Here is a 22,889-nt window from a genome sequence, read left to right as displayed (position 1 = left end):
TAAAAGCGAGTCACCCATGTGAGGTGCTCTTAAAATTTTTGCCATAATAAAATAATCTATACGTCATTTGCATGTATGCTGTCAAAAAAAAAAGTTTTAATTTGGATAAATAGTAAAACAGACACTTTTACTTTTTTTTTTTCCCCTTTTATAAGGAAGGTATGTATAAAACTTTTGTGTAACATATCATAATAATTAAGCAAATTGGTCCACAGGAGATGGAGTTGGCGGGGGCAATCTAAATATCTGATAGAGCTGGCTCCTGTTCAGCTTTGTTCCCTTTCTCTCGGCACGTTAATGGATAAAGCTTCTCTGCACCACACGTCCATGTATCTATTGCTGCTGTACATTATCATTATCAGTCGCTTGTGCTTCCTGTAATTGCATTAAAAATGGACCATGAGTTCACATTTCATTCATAAGAAAGGGCCAATTTACAAGTTACTACGTGGTACACACGTTGAGACACCTCGAAAATCTCACTTCACTTTCTCAAATTATTCGAACGCATCGTCAATAATTTAATAAGTGTAACCAACAACGTGAAAGTGTGTCCAAATTTACAAGTGCTGTGGGGAAGTCCGACTCTTCCTTCATGTAGGTTTTTTTTTTTTTTGAAAGTCAGTTATATACTATGCACTATACACCACTATTATTTAATTTCATGTTACAAGTATATTTTCACTCTTTTATGACTAAGAAAAAGTTTAATAAAAGATGTAAAGTTTTAGTTTAGTTTAATTCTAGACACTTTTTTACTTCATTCTTAAAATCAAGGATTCATGCTTCCATTTGTGTATTGAAAAAAAGAAAAAAGAATTTTTATTTTTCTTTAAGGAGCATATTTATAGCCATTTTTTTTAAAAAAATATAATCGAGGCTAAAGACACCTCCTCAGGGTTTCTGGCTTCCAGCCCCGATAGAATTTTCTGATAGATGTAATTTTATAACATATTAGTGCATCAAATATTGAAGAAAATAATTTTTTTTAAAAAAAAGAAATTTTAGGTGCATACAAAGTGTATCACCCCCTTGTTTTGTTGGAAATTAGTAAGATAAGATCATTATAGAGCTCACATATTTATTTTCATTCACTGCTATTATTATTATTATTATTATTATTTTGAATTACATAATTTTAAACAAATTTCTTCATGTCTCATCACTTTATACATATTTATTTGTACAAAGCGTTTGTAGTTGACTAATAGATTTTCATTTTTACATAACTAATTGGGAGTGGGACATACACTCGACAAAATATAATCTAATTGAAGGAATATATGTGCACAGGTAGGCAACCATAAAAAATACGTATTACTTTTCCGTAAATAGGGTGTGTATATATAAAAGCTAGACTATCAAAGAATTTTTATTTTTTATTTTCTACGAGCCCCTGCTTGCCCCGTTGTGAATTGTGAAATTGTATCTATTATTAAACAGGAAGAAAATTAAAGTGAAAAATAAAAAAGAAGAAGAAAAAAAAAATGAGGAAAAGCATTATGATATCCCAAGCCCCACTCATAATTTTTAAATTTGTCAAAAGACAGTTCCGTAAAGAAAGTGACGCCCCTCGAGGTTGCCCATCATCCGCAATATGAATCACCCGACTCGGATTCGACTGACCTAGTCTCAAAGAAATTTTAAAAAAAAAAATTAGAAAATTAAATCAACGGTCGTGATAGGCATTGATCGCACCAATGAAAATGTCGATATACCGGAACCGGCCCTTCCTCTCAGACAAAAAATAATGGGGGGAGAGTGGAGAGGTGATAAGGAGATACGGATCGGTACGGATTGTCCTTTTTGAGTAGGCGCGGGGCACAAATCGCGTTCGATTTGATTTGATGATCTCCGTTTTCGTTTTAGTTTTAATTCGTAAATAATAAAAACACTTTTGCCCACTCAATGTGGACGCGTCTCAAATGGGCCGTGGGTCCCATCCTCGTCACTCTTCCATTTAAGCGGGTGGCCTTCTTCATTATTCTAAATTTTTTTGGGGTCATGAGAATGCCGTCTCCGCAAACGGATGCAATAATCAGAGTTAATTTATTCATCACTACAAATGTGTAAATAAGATGGATCCCCATATATAAGAGTTAGGTACAGCTTTGGCCGAAGTGGTGGGCTGCTGCCCTCACAAGTATTGTGAGGGCAGCGGTTCTAGCCCCCACAAAAGTATTGTGGGGGCTAAATGTTCTTTATATCCTTCTCCCTTGCGAAATACAAATGGAGTATGGACATCCTCTCCTGTGAGGGGTTATTTGTATTGAGCATGTACTTCATAGAATTCATTGTAATAATGTAAGTCCCAATCATGTATATCTGATTATAAATATCAGTGTAATACCTCTGCTACAATAAGCAGTTGTTGTAAATATCTGTGTAATGCAGTAATCTGATGATTAATCAGTCTCAAAAAAAAAAAAGGTACAGCGTTCTTGTTTTTAATTTTAGCTGAAAAATAAATAAATGATACTAGAAACGAGGATGCTTTGGAATTTATTTTTTTTTTGAATAATGAATATTCTTTAAAATGCTATGATTAATCAAACTGAAATTTTGAAGTAACTCATGATTTCATGCAATAAATTGAAACATAAGTTTCAAGTTTAAGCGTTTTAATTTTCCCCATTTGTCTTTCAATTGACACAAGGGTATGTCCCCATTTGACCATCAAAGCCGGCACGCACCAAGAGAAGTTTTAAACTTCTTTAATTTTTATTTGAATTAATTTGAGATACATGAATTAATAGGGTTAAAGATTATGTTATTTTATCATAAAATCAAACAAACACAAATTACTAATGAAACCCTAAACAAGAATACCAAGACTCTGAAAAGAATACCAACACACAATTGGGCGTGCGGTGCACGTAATCAAAATATTTGGGGGCTGGCGCTACATTATCCGATCATATATATATATATATATTAAATGTAATAAAAAATCTGTTAAAAAAAAAATAGGCAGTGTTTGGCGAACAAATTGTCAATTGGCCTTTGGAGTTGCCACCAAAAGAAACAAAGTAGGCCAACCTATATATTTATGGTGAAATTTGAATACCCTAAGGTCATGTTTGGTTTGAAGAAAAGGGAATATAGAGGAAAAGAGTGGAATGAAAAGGAATAGAGAAAAGTAGTGAAATTAGATTTTGTTGTTTGATTTGATATAACATTTGATAAGAAAATTAATTATAATTTTTTTCTTTAGACAAATTTATCATTTACCTTACATATTAAACTATTTCTATTAGTAATAATATATATATATATATATATAATAATAATAAAATGGTGGTCCGGTGGCCGGCGTCGGAGGTTCGGCACCTTTCTAGTGGAGGTTCAGCAATCTTCCGACAGTGGTCTAGTGATCTTGCTGAGAGGCCCGACGGTGGTCCGGCGACTTTCCGGTGGAGGTCAATTTATAATATTAAATCAATAAAATAATAATAATTAATAGCATTAAATAAGTTAAAAAGTTAAAGGGTAGTTTTGAAAACTTTAATTTATAATATAATAAGAATTTAAATTCTTTACTATTTAGTGTGGAATTTAAATTTTACATTATAATGGATATTAAATTCTAATGAAAATTAAATTTTTATATATTTTGTCAAGCCAAATAAAAATTAAAAAAAAATTTAAATTACTTTCCTCTCTTACATTCTCTCTTCCTAACCAAACACCTCTTAAATACTTTTTTTTATGTTTTCTTTTCTGATTATTTCAAATTCGCACGTAAATAATTGCATAATCCATGCACGTGCCATTAATGGAATTAGTTGTAGAGACAAAAATGCTTTACGTCCAATCAAATGCATTACGCGTCGCTCATTATTTGTTGATAGTGTTTAGCCACGTATATATGTCCATAATGTCTAAATGTGAATTTCGTACGGATTTATTATTGTATTATATATTATAATAATATTTTTGTTAGTTAAGTATAACGCATACAACAAATATACATGAATAAAATAAAATCCTGATGGACACTTAAATTTCAAAACTAGCAAAATTATGGTCAAGATAATTTAAATAATCTTGAAATTAATCAAATAACAATAAAATCACAGACACATATATATTAATTATTTAGTGTAAAAACAAAAGCTTGCTTTCCAGAGAGAAAGAGAAAAAAAAGAAAAAAAAGAGATCAATTGTGCTGTTCAAAATTGGCATAATTTTAGCCATGATAATGCCAACGGCTAAACTCTTCTACACAAACTCCACGAGGGTCAAGATCTGAAACCATGTGATTTTTTTTTTTTTTTTTAAAGTTGATCCTTTGACCTATGAATTATTGATGATTGAACCAGGCGTCAATTTAACATATTTCGTGTGACGCTTTTGTCTAAGATTCTTATTTAAAAATAATAATAATAATAATAAAATATGGTCTTATTAAAAGGATAATAGAAAATTAAAAGGTACAAGCCAAATGAGCAGAGTTGTTGATGGACTGATGACCTACGAAACCAAAACATAATATTTTTCAACGATTAGTGAACTGTGTTTTGAATACGTGTTTCAATTATTACATAGTTCTTATATTTAATTAACTCGGTTCTAATTGGGTGTGTGTGAAGCCAATTGTGTTACACACACACACACACAACTAGGACTTAATAACTGATCGAAGTTGTTGCATTATTGTGTTACATACATACATACACACACGCACGCACACATACACAACTATGTCTTAATGAATCAAGTCAAAATTTTAGCTTCTAATAATTTTTTAGAACCTTATTATAATGATCAAAAGGTAATTAAGCCTACTCATATGTGACAAAGTAAATATTGAACTCCTTTACAAAAAGTTGGGGAGGAAGAGGCTATTATATTCTCATTCATTGCTATTAATTAATTTTTGGGTTTTAATACGGCTACGTTCCGTAAAATTAGAACGTCACAAACGGTCGTATCAAGTTGGAAAAAACGCTAACGGAATCTTAATCCTATTCCTAGCACGTACCAAAACGTTCATGTGATGAAATAGTAGGTGAAACGAACAATAAGAATGCAGATAGTGTTACAAATAATTGGAAGGGAAAAAATAAAAAAAGGACAAAAGGTGGAGGGAAAGAAAGCCAAAGGAAAACAAAGATATAAAAATCATATCATCACTGACACTCACGACTTTTTGATTGCCCATTTTCATTGTTTAAACTTTAAAGTTGAAAATTTTGCTTTCATATGAGGTTAATATAAAACCAGGGATCACCATACAGTGCTACAATTGCACCAAGACTCATTTAAACGAGTGATGTCTATTTAAATAAGTAAAAATTCAACGATCGGGTGTAATTGTGACACGGTAACACAGTTGTACTACAGCTTTATCCTAAAATCAGAGACAAAGATTGCGTCTTTCTTAAATAAACATGTTTTAACTTTCAACTATTTACATTTTTTTCACCTTGTATTTTGCCCTATTTGTTTTTTAAATCCGAAAAAACTGAAATAACAAGATCCAACCCATTGTAAGTGACTATTCATTCCTTGCCTCAGTGGTTGTCTCACGTTATCTCATTATTCAGATTAGAGGTTTGGATTTCTAATACCTATTATTTAAAAAATACAAAATGAAAAAAGAAGGAGACCATGAGGTCAGTTTGAATTTTAGTGATGAGTATTAGGTGAAACGTATACACAATTTGCCATGTAATCACAGACATGGTGTATGGAAAATTTCTCTTTCGCACGACAAACAAGAAACTAAATTATGTAGGTACATGCTATGTTGAATCAACTGAGATAATTAATCTCTATACCAATTGATGTGTCCCCAGTCCCCTTTTACCATTTAGATTATAAATGATAATACTTAATAACTAACTATAATTTGAGTAAATCAAATAGTGACACATCATTTACTATATTAGTTGGGATACAAACTAAATAACTTAATTAAGTAAAATATAATGTCATTGAATATGAATATTAAATTGTTTACTATTAATATCATATACATGACATTAAATGATTGACGCAGTGAAGTGATGTTAGATGTCGTTCCATAATACATTCTTAAAATTTAAGGAAGAATAACTCTTAAAAAGAGAAGATATTGAATTAACGCAAAAAATAAACCCAATCGGAATAATCTAAAATATTATTGATGAAAACCTTAAAAGTAGTATAATAAATTAAGATAATAATACTATTTGTATTAAAAGCTAACTTAATCTTGATTCTTCTCAAATAAGAAAAATTATCATAAACCCTAATTAGCCTAGAATTACAAATATGGTTCAAATAAGCTTAATTAAAGATGATAAATCCTAATAAAATATTATACACTAAATTGACTTAAAATATAGAATTCCTAATATATTCCACACTATACGCTTCCTATCAATGATTGTTGTTGCATACATTGTTTGTTAACCGCTTAAAGTCCGAAATTTTATTAATTGTATACCTCTTTTAAAATTGACTTGTTTGTCTTTTTAACACTTATGTTTGATTTTCAGATATTTATATTTGAATACAAAAGTTAAACATTTATGTTTATCTAAACGGGAAAAGATTTGAATGAGAAGTAAATATTATATTCTAAAAATATATCTATAAATTATTTTCTAAACTATAAAATCTAATCCCTTTTTTTTATTTTGATTTGAACTGACGTAAAATGTCAAATAATTATGTTTAAGATGTTTTTTATTTATAAAAACAAACAAGATGCCACTTATATTCAAATATTAAAAAAAAAAGGTTCATTCAAATATATGTATTCAAACTCATTTAGATTCCTGACAAAAAAATAAAAGCTACCTAAGTATAATATTATTGTATTTACTAATCTGTTAATTATTCACTAAACCTTGAATATTTTCTAAGAAATGCCTATTTGGTATTGAAGTGCTCTAACTTTTAACATATAACTATTGTGAAAAAAAATTATAATTATGAAACAAAAGTTAATGGTATGCAGTAAATACAAATTTTAAATAATACTTTTGACAAAACTATTAAAAATATTTTTCATTTAAAATCAAATCCACTTATCTTTTAAGTTATAGTAAATAATGTTTATCAGATACTTTAGTGTTATAATTTTTAAATTACAACTATACAACATTAATCCCAAATAAAACCAAAATCAGGTGAGTAATTTGGTTCGAAGAGTATTTTAAGTCTGGTAACAATATACTATATATTTTTAACCGTTAATGTTTTATTCTCCGAGCTTGACCATAGTATGCTAAATGAAAATAAGGTGAAAAACGAATAGAATTTAATTGGTTTTCTATTAACTACCAAATATAGGGGCATAAGTGCAAAGCTTCCTATTTTATGTTTAGTTTCCGGGTAATGTGATCAAACTACCAAATGTGAAAAGAATAACGAACAGATAAAATTTCACAATCTTTGGTTACTTGATTGTAAAAATAATACATGGAATTATGATTTATGTGTTATGAATTTATTAAAATAAATGTGGGTGTTCACAACATATATCTCTTAGTATCTTTATTGTCTCCCACTAGCAATATTTGATTTCTCTATAACTCTTATTATCTTATCTCACGAGAAATTATAATCCATAGTGTTTCTATTAATTTTATGGAATGATCATGTAACTATAAAAGAGAGCTCATCTCTTTATTTTGTACACACTTGGAATGAATAAAATCACTTTATAATATATTACTATTTCATTTTATTTTTTTATCTTGTGTTACTTTTTTATTTTGTGTTGCTGGTTAATAGTTTTTCTAACATTATGGACGCTTGATATTTTTCGATATTTTTTTGGGGTTACTTAAGCGATGCATCGTGAGGGGAAAAAATGGAAACATTTAGTCATAAAAAGAAATAATTGCAAATGCACTTGTAATTTATTATTCATGGCTATGCGGAAGGTATTTTCGTTCTCTCTCTCTATGTCTATATATATATATATATATATATATATATATATATATATATAAATATATAAAATACTAATGTTAAGTTACATGCATATAATTTATAATTCTCTTATATAAATATTAAATAATATGTGTCCACTCACTATTTATGTGAGAAAATTATAAGTTACGTGCATATAACCTAGAGAACCCTATATATAAAAGATAGATAGGTGATAGTTACGGTTTTTATTTTATTTTATTCTTTTAATTGTTTATTTAAAGGTTCGGTAATTGTTACGTTAAAAGATAAATGGAAAAAAACTACACGAGCACAAGCGGGGACGTTTATGCAATATAAATATGAATAGGGTAGTTGTTCGAAATTTTTTCAGTAGAAAAGGATTGTGGACTGTTACTGGCCGGGTACACTGCAACTGCTCTTAGCGGTTCATCTCCTGGTTGGCTCTCACAGATTTGGTGGTATTGTGTAACTCTCATTTCGATATTGGTAGCCTAATCAATGCTCAAAATCAAATATTTGGAACTGGGTATTGGCTGTTTTGTCTTCATTTGTCAAGTTTTGGTGACTTTGATGGTGGTTTCATGTTGTTTGGTTAATGTGTATTGATCTTTGGTTGGATTTTTGCAGTGAGCAAAAGTTGAGAATTTGTGTGTGTGTGTGTGTGTGAGCGAAGATGGGGGATAAAGAGGAAGTTTTGGAGGCTGTGTTGAAGGAAACTGTGGATTTGGTAATAGATCTGATTAGGCTTTTAAGCTCTCTCTTGCCCGTTTGTGTTTTAAAGTTTGTGCTTTTGGTGTTAAAGTTTTGGCCTTTGGAATTCCGTTCGTTTGCTGAGTGCAGGAAAACATACCCATTGAGGAAGTATTTGAGAATCTGAGATGTAGCAGAGAAGGTCTCAGCAGTCAGGCTGCTGAGGAGAGACTCAGCATTTTTGGTTACAACAAGCTTGAAGAGAAAAAAGTACACCTTTTTTCTTTTTTGTTCTTCTTTGTACATTTTGATGGAAGCCTTTTGTTAGCTCATATTTTTCTTCTTTGTTGGGCGGTTTTCAGGAGAGCAAGTTTTTGAAGTTTTTGGGGTTCATGTGGAATCCTCTCTCATGGGTTATGGAAGCTGCTGCTATTATGGCCATTGCTCTTGCAAACGGAGGGGTAAGTCCTCATTTGTTGGGTTGTTTTAGTTTCTGAGAAACTCCCTTTTGTGGGGTTTCATAAACTTTTTCTTGTTAATCTTACGCAGGGTAAGCCTCCAGATTGGCAAGACTTTGTTGGTATCATTACTTTGCTTGTAATCAACTCTACCATCAGTTTTATTGAGGAGAACAATGCGGGTAATGCAGCTGCTGCTCTAATGGCCCGTCTTGCTCCAAAAGGGAAGGTATCAGGTTCTAGGCAATATGTTTCCGACTAAAAAGTTGTAATAATCTTTAAGCTTAAGCTTTATTTGTATACATGTTGAAACCTTGAGTGGGTGAAGATTGTATGATTATCTACTTCAGTTATACCTGTTTCAATTCCTGCAATGTTATCATTTCAAGCAAAATTGTTATAATAGGTTCTTCGAGATGGAAGGTGGAATGAGCAAGATGCTTCTATTTTAGTTCCTGGTGACATAATTAGTATCAAACTGGGAGATATTATTCCAGCTGATGCTCGTCTTCTTGAAGGCGATCCGTTGAAAATTGACCAGGTCTGTAACCGTTTTTGCATACTATATTTCTAGTTGCACTGGACTTCTGTTTAACTAACTTATTATGTATTGGGATTTCCAGTCTGCACTCACAGGCGAGTCTCTTCCAGTAACTAAAGGCCCTGGAGATGGTGTGTACTCAGGTTCTACCTGCAAGCAGGGAGAGATTGAAGCAGTGGTCATTGCCACTGGTGTACATACTTTCTTTGGGAAGGCTGCTCACCTTGTTGATACCACAAACCAAGTTGGCCACTTTCAAAAGGCAAGGGGATAAATAATCAAGTGTCTTTATTCTGGACTTCCTATGCTTCCAAAATGCAGGAGTGCCTTTTCATGATTCTGATTCCAAGTTGTTCCATCTCCCATGATTTGTAGGTCTTGACTGCAATAGGGAACTTCTGCATTTGCTCAATTGCTGTTGGAATGATAGTAGAGATTATCGTCATGTACCCTATTCAAGACCGGGAATATCGCCCTGGAATCGACAATCTTCTTGTACTTCTCATTGGTGGAATTCCAATTGCCATGCCAACAGTTCTGTCTGTCACAATGGCTATTGGTTCTCATCGGCTATCTCAGCAGGTTGGTTAGGTTCCTTGACATTTATCAATTGATTAGCTTTTGTTGGGATTTGGATGAAGTGATGGGACATGTCAATCATGACTTTAGGGAGCTATCACTAAGAGAATGACTGCAATAGAAGAAATGGCGGGCATGGATGTGCTTTGTAGTGACAAGACTGGAACACTGACACTGAACAAACTTACTGTTGACAAAAATCTTATTGAGGTTTGTGGCAGTTTTTTCTGTCGCCTGCTATATTTTTAAAATTTTTCTTGCTTGTAATTATAGTTTCTTAGCTTGTGCCCAAATTTCTACTTTAGGTTTTCACAAAAGGAGTAGATGCAGATACTGTTGTTCTCATGGCAGCTCAGGCCTCTAGGACTGAGAACCAGGACGCAATAGATGCTGCTATAGTTGGGATGTTGGCTGATCCAAAGGAGGTAACTAATAGTTTTCTTGATACTCTTTCTTTTTTGTGACAGAAATTTAATTTTTAAATATCTACAATTTTTAATATGATTTTTCATTTTGTTTCTGCTTCCAAAAGGCACGTGCTGGCATTCAGGAGGTGCATTTCCTCCCTTTCAATCCTACTGACAAGCGAACCGCATTGACATATATTGACAATGCTGGGAAAATGCATAGAGTCAGTAAAGGGGCACCAGAGCAGGTAATAGTGTCCTCACTACATCATCTGAGTTGTCGGCCCTTGTTTTCCAAAGACTTTATTCTTATTCATGGTTGTGATGTGTGATTTTTAGATTCTAAATCTTGCACACAACAAGTCAGACATTGAGAGAAGAGTTCATGCTGTGATTGACAAGTTTGCAGAGCGAGGTTTACGATCTCTTGCTGTGGCCTACCAGGTGATTGGAATCCATTTTTTTCGTTTAACAATATATATATTTTTAAATATTTAGTCTCTTATATATGTGATATTATCATTACTAATTTTAAGTTAATGGATGCAGGAAGTTCCTGAAGGAAGGAAGGATAGTCCTGGAGGCCCATGGCAATTTATGGGCCTCATGCCGCTCTTTGATCCACCAAGGCATGATAGTGCAGAGACCATAAGGAGGGCTTTGAATCTTGGAGTAAATGTTAAAATGATTACTGGTGTGTTCCATTTGCCATTTGAAAATCTTGCTTTGGCTTATTTGATATCTTTATGTTGCTGAAACTTGTGGGTTCTTCAGGAGATCAACTGGCAATAGGAAAGGAGACTGGACGTCGTTTGGGAATGGGAACCAACATGTATCCTTCATCTGCTTTGCTAGGACAGGACAAGGATGAGTCTATCGCTGCTTTACCTATTGATGAACTGATAGAAAAAGCTGACGGCTTTGCTGGTGTCTTCCCTGGTATTTAAAAAAAAAAAAAATTTCCCCTTTGGCTGTGGCCTGACATAAATTTCTGCTTGGTACTGTTGAGTACTCAGAGCTCAGTTTTAGTTCTGCTTGCTTACATAAATTGACTTCATACGTGTTTTGGTTCAGAACACAAGTATGAGATAGTAAAACGCTTACAAGCTAGGAAACATATATGTGGGATGACTGGTGATGGTGTCAACGATGCTCCTGCTCTCAAGAAGGCTGACATTGGGATAGCCGTTGCGGATGCAACTGATGCTGCTCGTAGTGCTTCTGACATAGTCCTTACAGAACCTGGCCTTAGTGTCATCATCAGTGCTGTCTTGACCAGTCGAGCTATCTTCCAGCGGATGAAAAATTACACAGTAAGCATTTTTCCTGACCTTGGTGGTAGTGCTCTTACTTTTAACAAAAATGTTTCAGAGTCACATATTTGATTATTTTCAATTCTGTTGTTACTTTTGGATTATAGTTCTTGACAGTTGAATAATGCAAGTCTTTATCAGGTTATGAACCTGTATTTTTCAATACATGTGTACTTTCTATCGATTTACTTATATTTATATTTTTCGTTTTTCAGATATATGCAGTATCCATTACCATTCGTATTGTGGTAAGTGGTTCCCTAGATTTTTCTAATAACAGATAGATACCATATTTCTGCCATTCTATTCGTCAATAACATATATTTTTGTTTTTATGTTTTGTTGCAGCTTGGTTTCATGCTGCTGGCGCTCATATGGAAGTTTGACTTTCCTCCATTTATGGTGCTTATCATTGCCATCCTGAATGATGGTTCGTTTTTGTGCACCTCATATTGCTCTTTTTTTAATATATATATTTCTTATTGAACAATTCCTTGAATATATCAAGTGGTAATAACAATTTACTCATTCAAATCTAAGGTACTTAATCCATTTATGATTTAAATGCTAAGTTGCTATACTTGGATCAATTGCAGGTACAATTATGACAATATCAAAAGATAGGGTGAAACCGTCTCCTCTGCCAGATAGCTGGAAGCTTGCTGAAATTTTTACAACTGGCATTGTTCTTGGCAGTTACTTGGCAATGATGACAGTTATTTTCTTCTGGGCAGCATATAAAACAGATTTCTTTCCGGTACGAGGACTTGATTTCTGTAATCTAGTGCATTTTACACTAATGAAGAACTCCATATGATATACCTGCCCTTTGATTTTCCAGAGAGTATTTGGGGTGGCAACCCTTGAGAAAACAGCTCATGATGACTTCCGAAAGCTTGCCTCAGCAATTTACTTGCAAGTGAGCACTATCAGTCAGGCCCTTATATTCGTAACACGGTCAAGAAGTTGGTCTTTCGTTGAGCGACCTGGTATATTGCTGCTTGTGGCTTTTCTGATTGCTCAACTGGTGAGTCAATTGGTGCGCCATTTAATTATAAGTTCTAACCAATAGGTCTGGAAGAAAAAGAAGCACTAATAATTTTTTATCTTTCTTGTGAGCAGATTGCTACTCTGATTGCCGTTTATGCAAACTGGAGTTTTGCTGCAATTGAAGGGATTGGGTGGGGTTGGGCCGGTGTGGTCTGGCTTTACAACATCATCTTCTACATCCCACTTGATTTCATTAAGTTCTTCATACGCTATGCTCTGAGTGGGAAGGCCTGGGATCTTGTTATCGAGCAGAGGGTATGACTTGCAATTGTTTGTTGAGAGTTCCTTGTTTCTCATGACTTTCTTTCATATTGTATATTGATGGATATTTGTCTGTTGAGATTTCCTTGTCTGGCTAGGCTTTCTTTTATGTTGTATATCGATGGATTTTTTTTTGGTCTTGTAGATTGCTTTCACAAGGCAAAAGGATTTTGGTAAGGAACAACGTGAGCTTCAATGGGCACATGCACAAAGAACATTGCATGGGTTGCAACCACCTGATACCAAGATGTTCACCGAGCGAACTCATGAACTTAATCAGATGGCTGAAGAAGCCAAAAGGAGAGCTGAAATTGCTAGGTGAGCAACACTACTAGCAAGTATTTTAGCCTGATACACTTTTGTGGTTTACGCCTTGGAGGAGCCGAAATGAGTTCTTTGTTATGGCTAAATTGGTTCAGCTAAGTTCCTCTATTTATTATTTATTATAACTTTTTTTTTAAAAAAAAATTGAATCTATTTTCTTGGAACACCTTCATTCAGGTTAAGAGAACTCCATACGTTAAAAGGTCATGTGGAATCAGTAGTGAGATTGAAAGGCCTTGACATAGACACGATTCAGCAAGCTTACACGGTCTAAGAGATCATCTATTGACGTAATCGTTATCTATTAAGAAACATTTCCTGGTGCTGTGAAGATATGTAATCAGCATGTTGCAAGTTACCCGCCAAACAAGAGTGTTATTTTGTGCTAGTATATTTTCCTTTCCAGCACGTCAGAGTGCTGTGGTGAGTATTTATCTTTCTGTTTTCATCTCTGCTCTTAACTTTCGCCACCAAATGCCCACAGTATGTACTTATTTCTGTCGGGGCATTTGATGCTTATATTAGTAAGGTCTAAGGTTCGCAGTTCTTTAAATCAACTGTACTAAGGACAAACACTTGATAGTTGATAGGCAATTGCTTCGGTTGTAATATTTTGGGCAACAAGCGGTTAGAAACTCTGGATATATTTGGTGCTGCACTCTCTGCTCCTATACATTGCTTAAAGTTGTTTTCTTGATAAATTTTTAGCATAGCAGTTAGTAATTGTTTTATAGTCAATAAATAATACTACCGCAAACTCATATTTCAAAAGAATCTGTCCAAAACAAGTTTTGATATGAATAGTTAGTTCATAAGTTGAGAGATTATATAGAAGGGTTAAGGTTATTTTAATTTTTACTTAAAAATTTGAAGCAATCTCTTTCAAATTCCATAATGGTTTGACGTTGCGGTATGCGCAAGGCAGGAATCATCCCAGGGAGTATTGAAAGAACTTTCAACAGAAGTAAGAGTATGTTAAATTTCATCATTATTTCATCATTCGGGTCTGCATCTATCTAATTCAATTAAAATCTTCTGCTAAATAAGCTAGGATTAGGAATCATTAATCACTACCGAGAAAATGACTCTCCCCTTAGCCTAGTGCTGAAGCTGAACTAAACAGCCCCGCAGTTTTATCATAGCCTAGCATGAATATAGTCATCATTAAACTAAAGTTTTATCAGATTGCTTCGCCTCACCATTCGCTTCAAACTCAATGGTAGTAGCTGAGCCTGTGCCCGTCTCTTTGTACTCGTACCACCTAGCGTATACTAAAAAGTATCCTAAATTCAAAACCTCCAAGCCAGCAATCATGTAATAGTAGTAATCCAGTCTTCCCTTGTTCAGATCTTCTGGTAACCAATTTCCAGTTGCTGCTCCTTGTGTGGTTTGGTGAACAATAGTTATCAATAAACTGCTCAAATAACTTGAACCTGCCAATGCACAAAAGAATAACGACCCTCCAATGCTCCGCATGTTCTCAGGAAATTGCTTGTAGTAGAATTCCACTAGTCCAATGGAAGTAAAAGCATCTGCCAGTCCAGCTAGTGCAAACTGAGGAATCAAAAACATACCAGACATTGATGAAACGGCACCCCTTCTTGGTTGAAACCCGACGGTAGGCTTGGTAAGAGCTGTGGTTCTTCGGTGCTCTTCAACAACCCCAGATACTAGCATGGCTATTATGGAGATGCCTATACCGATGCCCATTCTTTGAAGCAGTGTGATGCCGCCTTCTTTTCCTGTGAGCCTTCGGAGAAATGGGACAAAAATTCTGTCGTAAATAGGTATCCAAATGGTCATGCTAAGCATCATGAAGACCACATAAGATGCTGCTGGGATTTTGAAGCTGGTGTTTCCAAGACGTCTATTGGACTGCTGAGCTTGGAAGACAGCATAGGTATGTTGCTGATTGATCATAAGATGGAAGATAACAGCAGCAAACCATGTGGGAATTACTCTCAAAACGCATTTCACTTCTTCCACTTGCTGGACACTGCAAAGTCTCCAACGATTTGCCGCTGATCCATCTGGATTTATGTGGTCCTCGGGTGTCAGCATCGCTGCTTTGTCTAAAAATCTGATAACAAATTAATAAGTTGTTAACTTAGCTCCGATGACTCACATCTATAGTGAGAGCGAGACAACCGAGAAGCACAATGCTAGATGTTAATTACCTGAATTGATCTGTATGACGGAGCTTGCAGTTGATAGAACCTGGAGGAATATAGTTAAACAGAGAAAGTAAAGGTTGGTCTGGTTGCTTCAGCTGCCTTTTCTTGACAGCAACCACTATGACCTGTGCCACACTGGTCATTGGACTGCCAGTGGCTGGCACCCTAACATATATTTTTGTGCCCATGAAGAAGACGACACACGCTACCAACATCAGCAACGCCGGAATTGCTAAACCAATAGCCCAACTCACGTTGGATTGCACATAGACAATGAGGGTCAAAGACACCATCTGGGCAAAAGTGAAGGTGCAGAAGTACCAGTTGAAGAAGCTATTAATACCCCTCTTTCCAGATTCAGTATTAGGATTGAATTGGTCTGCTCCAAATGCCAAGTTACATGGCCGGACGCCGCCAGCTCCTATTATCATCAGTCCAAACCCGCTCAACAGAAATGCCATTTGTCCTGCTGTTGGCCCTTTGCACGTTGAACTTTCTGCTGCACAGTGGGGAGGATGAAGAGTTGGAATTGCCGCCGTTAGTTGTATTGCTTGCAACCCCTTCACCAAAAATTAAGAATTAGATTCACATGAATATCAACTAAATATGTAATGTACCATATGGTTGACAGAATTCAAATTGTTATAGGTTTTTATTCGAAGTCTGTATCATTTTCTGATCAGTTAGTAGAATAATATATCTTAGCTCAGCTAGAAATGGTAACCAATATAAAATTTAATAGCCGAAACTCTCTGCTCAAGAGCAGAAGCTAGTACCAAAAACGAAGCAACCGTAGCAAATCCCAATGTGTTGTAGCGACCAAAGTAGGTGTCACAAAGATAAGCTCCAATCATGGTGCCAAAGTTTGCGGTGCCATTAAAGATGTTGATAATTGTTGCAGCTGTAATGTTTTTCATGTTGAACACAGAAGTAAGATAGATCAACAGGTTGGCTAAAGTGCCAACGGCTCCCAGCTTCTCAAAAGTCTCGTTACCTGAAATTTGTTACTCAACAGTAAAAACAACAATAATTGGGAAAGAAAAAAAAAGACAACACAACAACAACAACAAAAGAAAAAAGAAACATGAAGGAAGGAAGCAAGCAGCCCACTCCAGCTCACCTATAATGAAGGGCATAGCTTTCCATCCTCTGTAGTTAATCTTGGGCTCATCATGATCGTTTCCCACAGTTTTCTTAACATTCTCCAATTCCATGGTTCTATTCTCATAAATCTTCTCCAACTCTAAGGTTCCATTCTCTTTCTTCTCCACCGTTTCTTTCTCTGCTGCTTTCATTCTGGATTGGTGCGTTATAACCAGTAATTATTAAACAGTACGTATGCCTTGTCAATGGGGTTATATGTAGAAAGCTGCTAGAGCTACAGGATGAACTTTGTACCCTTCCTCACCCCATTGCTCACATTTTACTCAAGTATTTTCTGACTCGAACACTTCTGTCGTCCACCATCTCATTGGGACCACCCACCAAATACTTCAGTCAAAGCTGAAACAAGTGCCCGAAATTGAAAAAAAAAAGAAAAAAAAAGCTAAAACCCGCAAAATTCTATGCCGCCTCCTTCTCAATCAGTGGTAAATGTGGAAGGCAATATCTACTCTTGTTTATGATATCATATAAGTCCAATAATTACATTAATTGCTCGGGGATTCGTTTTTTATTTTTGGAGCTCTTTTCAATGTTTGATGTTGATGCACGTGCCCATTGAAAACAAGCTCTGTATTTTTCCACAAATTTGTAAACATCCAGTTCAGAGAAATTGACGCGTTCATTATTACTTTCTGGGGCTTTCTTACGCGGCATGTGCAGATACTAGCCAGATAGCACTAGTCCTTTGTCATATTATATCCATCATTTTGTCGTCGTTGAAGTAATAATAGCTTGAAAAATATCATCAGTAAATATTTCTGTAATTTTTATATTTTAATTTAAGTATTTGTTTAATTTTTATATTTTAAAAAATAATTTAAAATATTCTTACAATTAAATATATTTTATTTTTACCCTTCTTTTTCTTTCCTATTATAATAATATCCTTTCACTAATATTATTGATGTTAATTAATTTATCTATAAAAAATTTAATTAGTAAATTACTCAATAATTATTTATTAGTAAATTAACCAATTAATATCAGTGTAAAAATTATTTTTTTTGTACATGTGTAATAATCTTACTATTAATTATTTATAAATAAATTAATATAAGCCAACCTAAAGCAATATTTAATATACTTACAACAATCATATTAATAATTTTTTACAAAAAAAATTATTTAACCAAACTAATATTAAAAGTAAAATAATAATATAAACGTTTGTGTAAATTTTTATATTACTTTTAAGGTTAATTTGATAAATTATCTTTTTTTATTAATATCTCTAAGAATATTGTTGAAAATGTATTATTATAAAAAGAAAAAAAAGTAAGGGTATGAGTGTAACAAATTTAAAAACATGGGTGTCTTGAGATTTTTTTTTAATATAGGAATTAAACGGACACTTAACTCAAAATATAATGATTGAATAAACATTTATCCAAAATATTATTTATGCTTAGAAATAATATCGAGAGAATTTTTAAAGAATATTCTTTTTAATAGGTGATCTTTTATTTTATTGAATGTAAGAAATAAATTTAAAAATTAAAAGGATATACATTCCAATACAGTTTAGTCCTTAAGGGCTCGTTTGGTATGTTGGATTTGATCGGATCAGATTGAATAAGATAGGATTGGATTGGATAACACTGGATTATATATAATACTAAATTATGTTTGGTGCAATGTTGGATTGGACTATAAATAATCATGTCTTATATTTGGTATGACATGAGATTGGCTAGTAACTAATAATATGTTTTATATATTAATTTATCAAAATTATGTTAGATTTATTTTAAAATGACATGAAATGTAATCTAAATTAAATTAGTAATTATTGGTAAAATTGTTAAAAAATGTAAATTCTTTCCTTAATTTTTTATATTTAACATGTTATAGTTTTAAACTTATATTTTACTAAATAATATCATTATAAACATAACAAGAATTATGAGAGGGATAGAGAGGAATTTTGGGCTTTTTTTTTCTTATCCTATGGCTAAGTTTTAGCTTATCCCACACTCCCCTTGTGATAAAATTTTGACACTATTTGGACTAAATGGTGGGCTCCACTAATTTTATCTCATAACTATTTTTGGGTACCAAACTCTGTATTAAGATAATTTTATCCTAAATTTATCCAATCCCATCATTTTATACTTAAACCAAACGAGCCCTAATTCTATTAAGATAAGGGATTCTTTACGAAAAAGTGATTGATTTTTAAAACATAACATCTGATAGACTTTATGGCTTAAATATAAAGTGGGAGACGGAGGATACTACCTCCCTCATCCCATGCATGTGGATATCGGCCTAAAATCTTACGGACCAACTGGTTTCTAATTAATAATTGAGGTTATTGTGCATCACAGCAAATAGGCAGCAAAAAGTTTTCATCTGGCAGCATCTAATCCACAAATCAACCCTAAAGGGTTTGTAGAATTATATAAACTAGAATTCCTTTTTCACTTGTTCAATTAAAGGTCAGAGGAAAACATCTAAAGAGTTACATAGAAAAGGGCATAAATTAGAGATATAAATGATCAGAGTCGGATTCAACCCCATCAGAGAGATTCAGAATGTACAAATTTTGGCACACATAAACTGTTGAGTGGGGACCCACCATTCGGTGGACTGAAGGAATCATGATTCACCAAGTCATCCTGTTTTGTTAGCTAGTTAGCTAATAGCTACAGGATGTTCTAGACGAAATTATTGGCTTTTTGTTCAAACAACGCTGTATAGTGTATTCTATATATATTAGTTGGAAAGTGGAAATTTGCGTGTCCTAATTAATTAAAATTAAGTCGCGTACAAGATTTTTAATTCTTGGGTCTCGATCTTTTGTCCGTTATCCACCTGTTCATATGATCTTAATTGTGCAAGCTTAAATATTCTTTTAAAGTCAAAAGCTTTTTTGGGTCCAACATTTTCTCAAACACACTATCCGGATTCCGGACAGTGCTTAATTATAATTTACACAGAGAAATGGGCAGCGCAAGCTATTCATAAAATAAAACCTTGTCTAATACAATAACATTATATAGTTGTTGAAACCTAGAATTATATTTGTTATTCTGTTGTATAACTTTTCAGCTTTTATATGATATTGCATTATTTTCTATTTCATACTGGAGATTTTTCAGGATTCAGCTTTTCCATGGCCACTTCCGGGGCGCCGTCACCACTCCCTTTATACTTGTACCACTTTGCACACAATAAAAAGAAGCCGAAATTTAAGAGCCCTAATGCAGCAACTAAGTAATAGAAGTAATCTAATCTCCCCTTGTTAAGATCTTCGGGCAACCAATCTCCAGTGGAAGCACCCTTTGTAAATCTATGAACCATTGATATCAAGAAACCACTCAAATAATTTGATATTGCAAACCCAACAAACGTCAAAGATCCGCCAATGCTTCTCATGTTTTCGGGAAACTGCTTGTAGTAGAATTCAACTTCAGCAATAATTGTAAATGCCTCAGAAAATCCTATCAGTGACAGCTGAGGTATTAGCCAAAGTCCTGACAAAGAAGATATTGCACCTCTTCTTTGCTCTAAACCCACAGGCCTGGAAAGGGCCAAATATCTTCGCTTATCTTCAATAATGCCAGAAATAATCATAGTGAAAATAGCAAGAATCATGCCGATGGCCATTCTCTGAAGAATTGTTATGCCGCCTTCTTTTTTCGTCAATCGTTGGAGCTTCGGAACGATGATTCTGTCATAGATAGGAATCCAAATTGTGAGGCCAATCATTGAGAAGATGGCGTAAGATGCAGCTGGGATTTTGAAATGGGTATTGCCCACGCGTCTGTCGGATTGAAGAGCTTGGAAGACTACGTAGGTCTGTTGTTGAACTAAAGCGACATAGTACACAATAGCTGAGGCCCATATAGGAATCACTCGAATTAGGACTTTTACCTCCTCAACTTTTTGCATACTGCTTAGTCTCCAGGGATTGATTGCTGATCCATCCGACTTTATTTGGTCTTCAGGGGTCATGATTGCCGCTTTGTCCAGGCACCTGAACCAATATTATCACTTTGGTTCGTTAGTAAACAATTTTTTACTTTTAAACGAATAGCTAGAATATTTTGAATCTTTTTACCTGAATTGTCCAGTATGAGGAAGTTTGGAGTTGATACAATTTTTTGGAATATGGTTATGAAGGGTGAGCCACGGTTCCTCTGGTAACTTCAAGTGCCTCTTCTTGATTGCGGCCACAAAGACCTGCACCGTACTAGCCAATGGACTGCCCTCTGGTTTTACTTTCGCATAGAGTCTAGATCCCAGGAAGAACATTGCACAGGATAAGAACATCATAAATGCAGGGATTCCCAATCCCCAGGCCCAGCTCACATCCGATTGCACGTAAACAATGACTGTCAAAGATATCATCATCGCGAAGGTGAAGGTGAAGTAGTACCAATTGAAGAAGCTGGTGATTCCCTGCTTCCCAGATTCAGTATTGGGATTAAATTGGTCAGCACCAAAGGCCAAGTTACATGGCCTAATGCCGCCAGCTCCAATTACCATCAGTCCTAGCCCAGTGAACAGAAAAGCCAGTTGCCATGGTGTTGGCCCAGGGCACGCTCCAGAATCTTGATTTCCACAATCAGGTGGGTGCAGTTTTGAGATTGCTGCTGTCAAAGAAAGTACAAGCATCCCCTTCAAAAGTAAAAACAACAGTATATTATAAATGCAACAGTAGTTTCTTTACAAGTGCATACGAGGAAATAGGAAGAGTGCTATTAATCAGTACCAGAAAAGAGGCAACAGAAGCGAATCCCAGAGTCTTGTACCGGCCAAAGTAAGTATCGGACAGGAATGCTCCGAGCAAGGTGGCAAAATTTGTGGTACCACTGAAGATGTTAATGAGAGTTGTTGCCGTGATACTTTTCATGTTGAATATGGTTGTCAAATATACCAAGAGGTTGGAGGAAGTGCCAGTAGTCCCCAGCTTTTCAAAAGTTTCATTTCCTGCGTTTTAAAATATGTATGATCAGAATTTAGAATCAAACAATTTGTGAAGAAAAACAGCTGATATTCATTCTTTTAAATTTCTTTTTTTTTCACCTATAACAAAAGGCATTGATTTCCATCCCCTGTAGTTGAGCTGAGGCTCATCATCTGTCGCAACAACTGCTGTCTTACTGTTCTTCTCCATGGTGTCTGGAAAAGAGTGCTCAAAGTTCCAAGGCTAATGACTCATTCACATGCTATTTATAGGACTTGCCATAGCATGTCTACTTGATAAGGTGCGAAGTTGATTCCTATGCTAATAAAATCTTAGACACTTATGGGTTTGTTAAGGTAGGCCAGTGCTCCAACAACGTCTTGGCTAGTAAATAAATGTATTTTCCGTATTTACTATCGGAATGAATTTTTTATTCTGGACTTTAGTTGGATTCGTGATCCCATACTAGTGAGGACGGTATTAATCTACATTATTAGGTTCAATTTAAAAACATTCGAGATTCAAGATTAAAATCAATTACTATTGTTAATTTTGGGACAAGATTGAGATTTATTGCGAGATTCGACGGGTTCTCCTAATTATTTTAGCTGACAATGTATTTAACATTGTTTTTCTTTAGCATTATTAATTTTAAATTGTGTAATCATAAATATCTAATATTCTTTAATTTTTCAATTGCATTATAGATGTCTTTTTAACATTATTTCAGTTGTTAATAGAAACATAATTATTTTCATATATGAAAATTTTAAATTAGATATTGTTAATCAATGAAAATTAAAATGTTTAGTTGAGTGATAACTATTAAGATAGGGACGAGATTTTGAATGATTCAAAATTAATCTTAGTTTTGATCCCAATGTACAAATAAGATGGGACTTGGTTCACATGTATGTCCCATTTAAGTAATTACCGTCTCTTGCCAGCGCCAAGGGGAATAATAACTACTACTACTACTAATAATAATAATAATAAGGAATAGATAGATTGAGCTCCGCAAATGTTTCTTCTCTTATAAGATCTCATCGATCATTTGAGAGTACCGTGCATTCACTGCAGAATTTGAATGCTACAGAATGGGAGCGGAGCCCATCAAAGCTGA

General features: G+C 34.2%; 3 protein-coding genes across 3 annotated transcripts; 1 reads left to right on the top strand and 2 right to left on the bottom strand.

The window, feature by feature from the left end:
- The first annotated feature begins 8,251 nt into the window (after nucleotides 1-8,251).
- On the top strand, nucleotides 8,252-14,273 carry LOC18047777 (ATPase 11, plasma membrane-type). The gene is made up of 22 exons (XM_006439602.2): nucleotides 8,252-8,419; nucleotides 8,521-8,620; nucleotides 8,734-8,853; nucleotides 8,946-9,044; nucleotides 9,133-9,270; nucleotides 9,448-9,582; nucleotides 9,665-9,844; nucleotides 9,958-10,164; nucleotides 10,252-10,371; nucleotides 10,467-10,586; nucleotides 10,694-10,816; nucleotides 10,908-11,012; nucleotides 11,118-11,262; nucleotides 11,343-11,507; nucleotides 11,643-11,881; nucleotides 12,097-12,129; nucleotides 12,230-12,311; nucleotides 12,478-12,638; nucleotides 12,723-12,908; nucleotides 13,004-13,186; nucleotides 13,338-13,510; nucleotides 13,694-14,273. The coding sequence occupies exons 2-22, from the start codon at nucleotides 8,567-8,569 to the stop codon at nucleotides 13,788-13,790; spliced, it is 2,865 nt and encodes a 954-aa protein (XP_006439665.1). The 5' UTR covers nucleotides 8,252-8,419; nucleotides 8,521-8,566; the 3' UTR covers nucleotides 13,791-14,273.
- Nucleotides 14,274-14,457: 184 nt separating this feature from the next.
- On the bottom strand, nucleotides 14,458-17,322 carry LOC18047776 (protein NRT1/ PTR FAMILY 2.9). The gene is made up of 4 exons (XM_006439600.2): nucleotides 16,811-17,322; nucleotides 16,467-16,684; nucleotides 15,694-16,250; nucleotides 14,458-15,596 (listed from the first exon to the last, which is right to left on the bottom strand). The coding sequence occupies exons 1-4, from the start codon at nucleotides 16,983-16,985 to the stop codon at nucleotides 14,681-14,683; spliced, it is 1,866 nt and encodes a 621-aa protein (XP_006439663.1). The 5' UTR covers nucleotides 16,986-17,322; the 3' UTR covers nucleotides 14,458-14,680.
- A 2,476-nt stretch (nucleotides 17,323-19,798) lies between these two features.
- On the bottom strand, nucleotides 19,799-21,999 carry LOC18047775 (protein NRT1/ PTR FAMILY 2.11). Its single transcript, XM_006439599.2, has 4 exons — nucleotides 21,886-21,999; nucleotides 21,572-21,789; nucleotides 20,918-21,477; nucleotides 19,799-20,833 (listed from the first exon to the last, which is right to left on the bottom strand). Exons 1-4 carry the CDS (start codon nucleotides 21,974-21,976, stop codon nucleotides 19,936-19,938), a joined length of 1,767 nt encoding a protein of 588 aa, XP_006439662.1. The 5' UTR covers nucleotides 21,977-21,999; the 3' UTR covers nucleotides 19,799-19,935.
- Between the last annotated feature and the right edge of the window lie 890 nt (nucleotides 22,000-22,889).

This window comes from Citrus clementina, unplaced genomic scaffold (genome assembly GCF_000493195.1).
Source record: "Citrus clementina cultivar Clemenules unplaced genomic scaffold, Citrus_clementina_v1.0 scaffold_3, whole genome shotgun sequence".
Lineage (NCBI taxonomy): Eukaryota > Viridiplantae > Streptophyta > Magnoliopsida > Sapindales > Rutaceae > Citrus > Citrus x clementina.
Note: the sequence above shows the minus strand (reverse complement) of the source record. Positions and strands in the feature narration are given on the sequence as shown.

Bases quoted from the DNA above. Each gene is read 5' to 3' on its own strand.
- LOC18047775 (XM_006439599.2), bottom strand. From the start codon at position 21,976: ATGGAGAAGAACAGTAAGACAGCAGTTGTTGCGACAGATGATGAGCCT. The intron at 21,478-21,571 runs GTACTGATTAAT...TTACTTTTGAAG, and splicing joins CTTCTGTTGCCTCTTTTCTG to GGGATGCTTGTACTTTCTTT. The intron at 20,834-20,917 runs GTAAAAAGATTC...ATATTGGTTCAG, and splicing joins CCTCATACTGGACAATTCAG to GTGCCTGGACAAAGCGGCAA.
- LOC18047776 (XM_006439600.2), bottom strand. From the start codon at position 16,985: ATGAAAGCAGCAGAGAAAGAAACGGTGGAGAAGAAAGAGAATGGAACC. The intron at 16,685-16,810 runs GTGAGCTGGAGT...AACAAATTTCAG, and splicing joins AGCTATGCCCTTCATTATAG to GTAACGAGACTTTTGAGAAG. The intron at 15,597-15,693 runs GTAATTAACATC...ATTTGTTATCAG, and splicing joins CGTCATACAGATCAATTCAG to ATTTTTAGACAAAGCAGCGA.
- LOC18047777 (XM_006439602.2), top strand. From the start codon at position 8,567: ATGGGGGATAAAGAGGAAGTTTTGGAGGCTGTGTTGAAGGAAACTGTG. The intron at 10,372-10,466 runs GTTTGTGGCAGT...TTTCTACTTTAG, and splicing joins TTGACAAAAATCTTATTGAG to GTTTTCACAAAAGGAGTAGA. The intron at 13,187-13,337 runs GTATGACTTGCA...TTGGTCTTGTAG, and splicing joins ATCTTGTTATCGAGCAGAGG to ATTGCTTTCACAAGGCAAAA.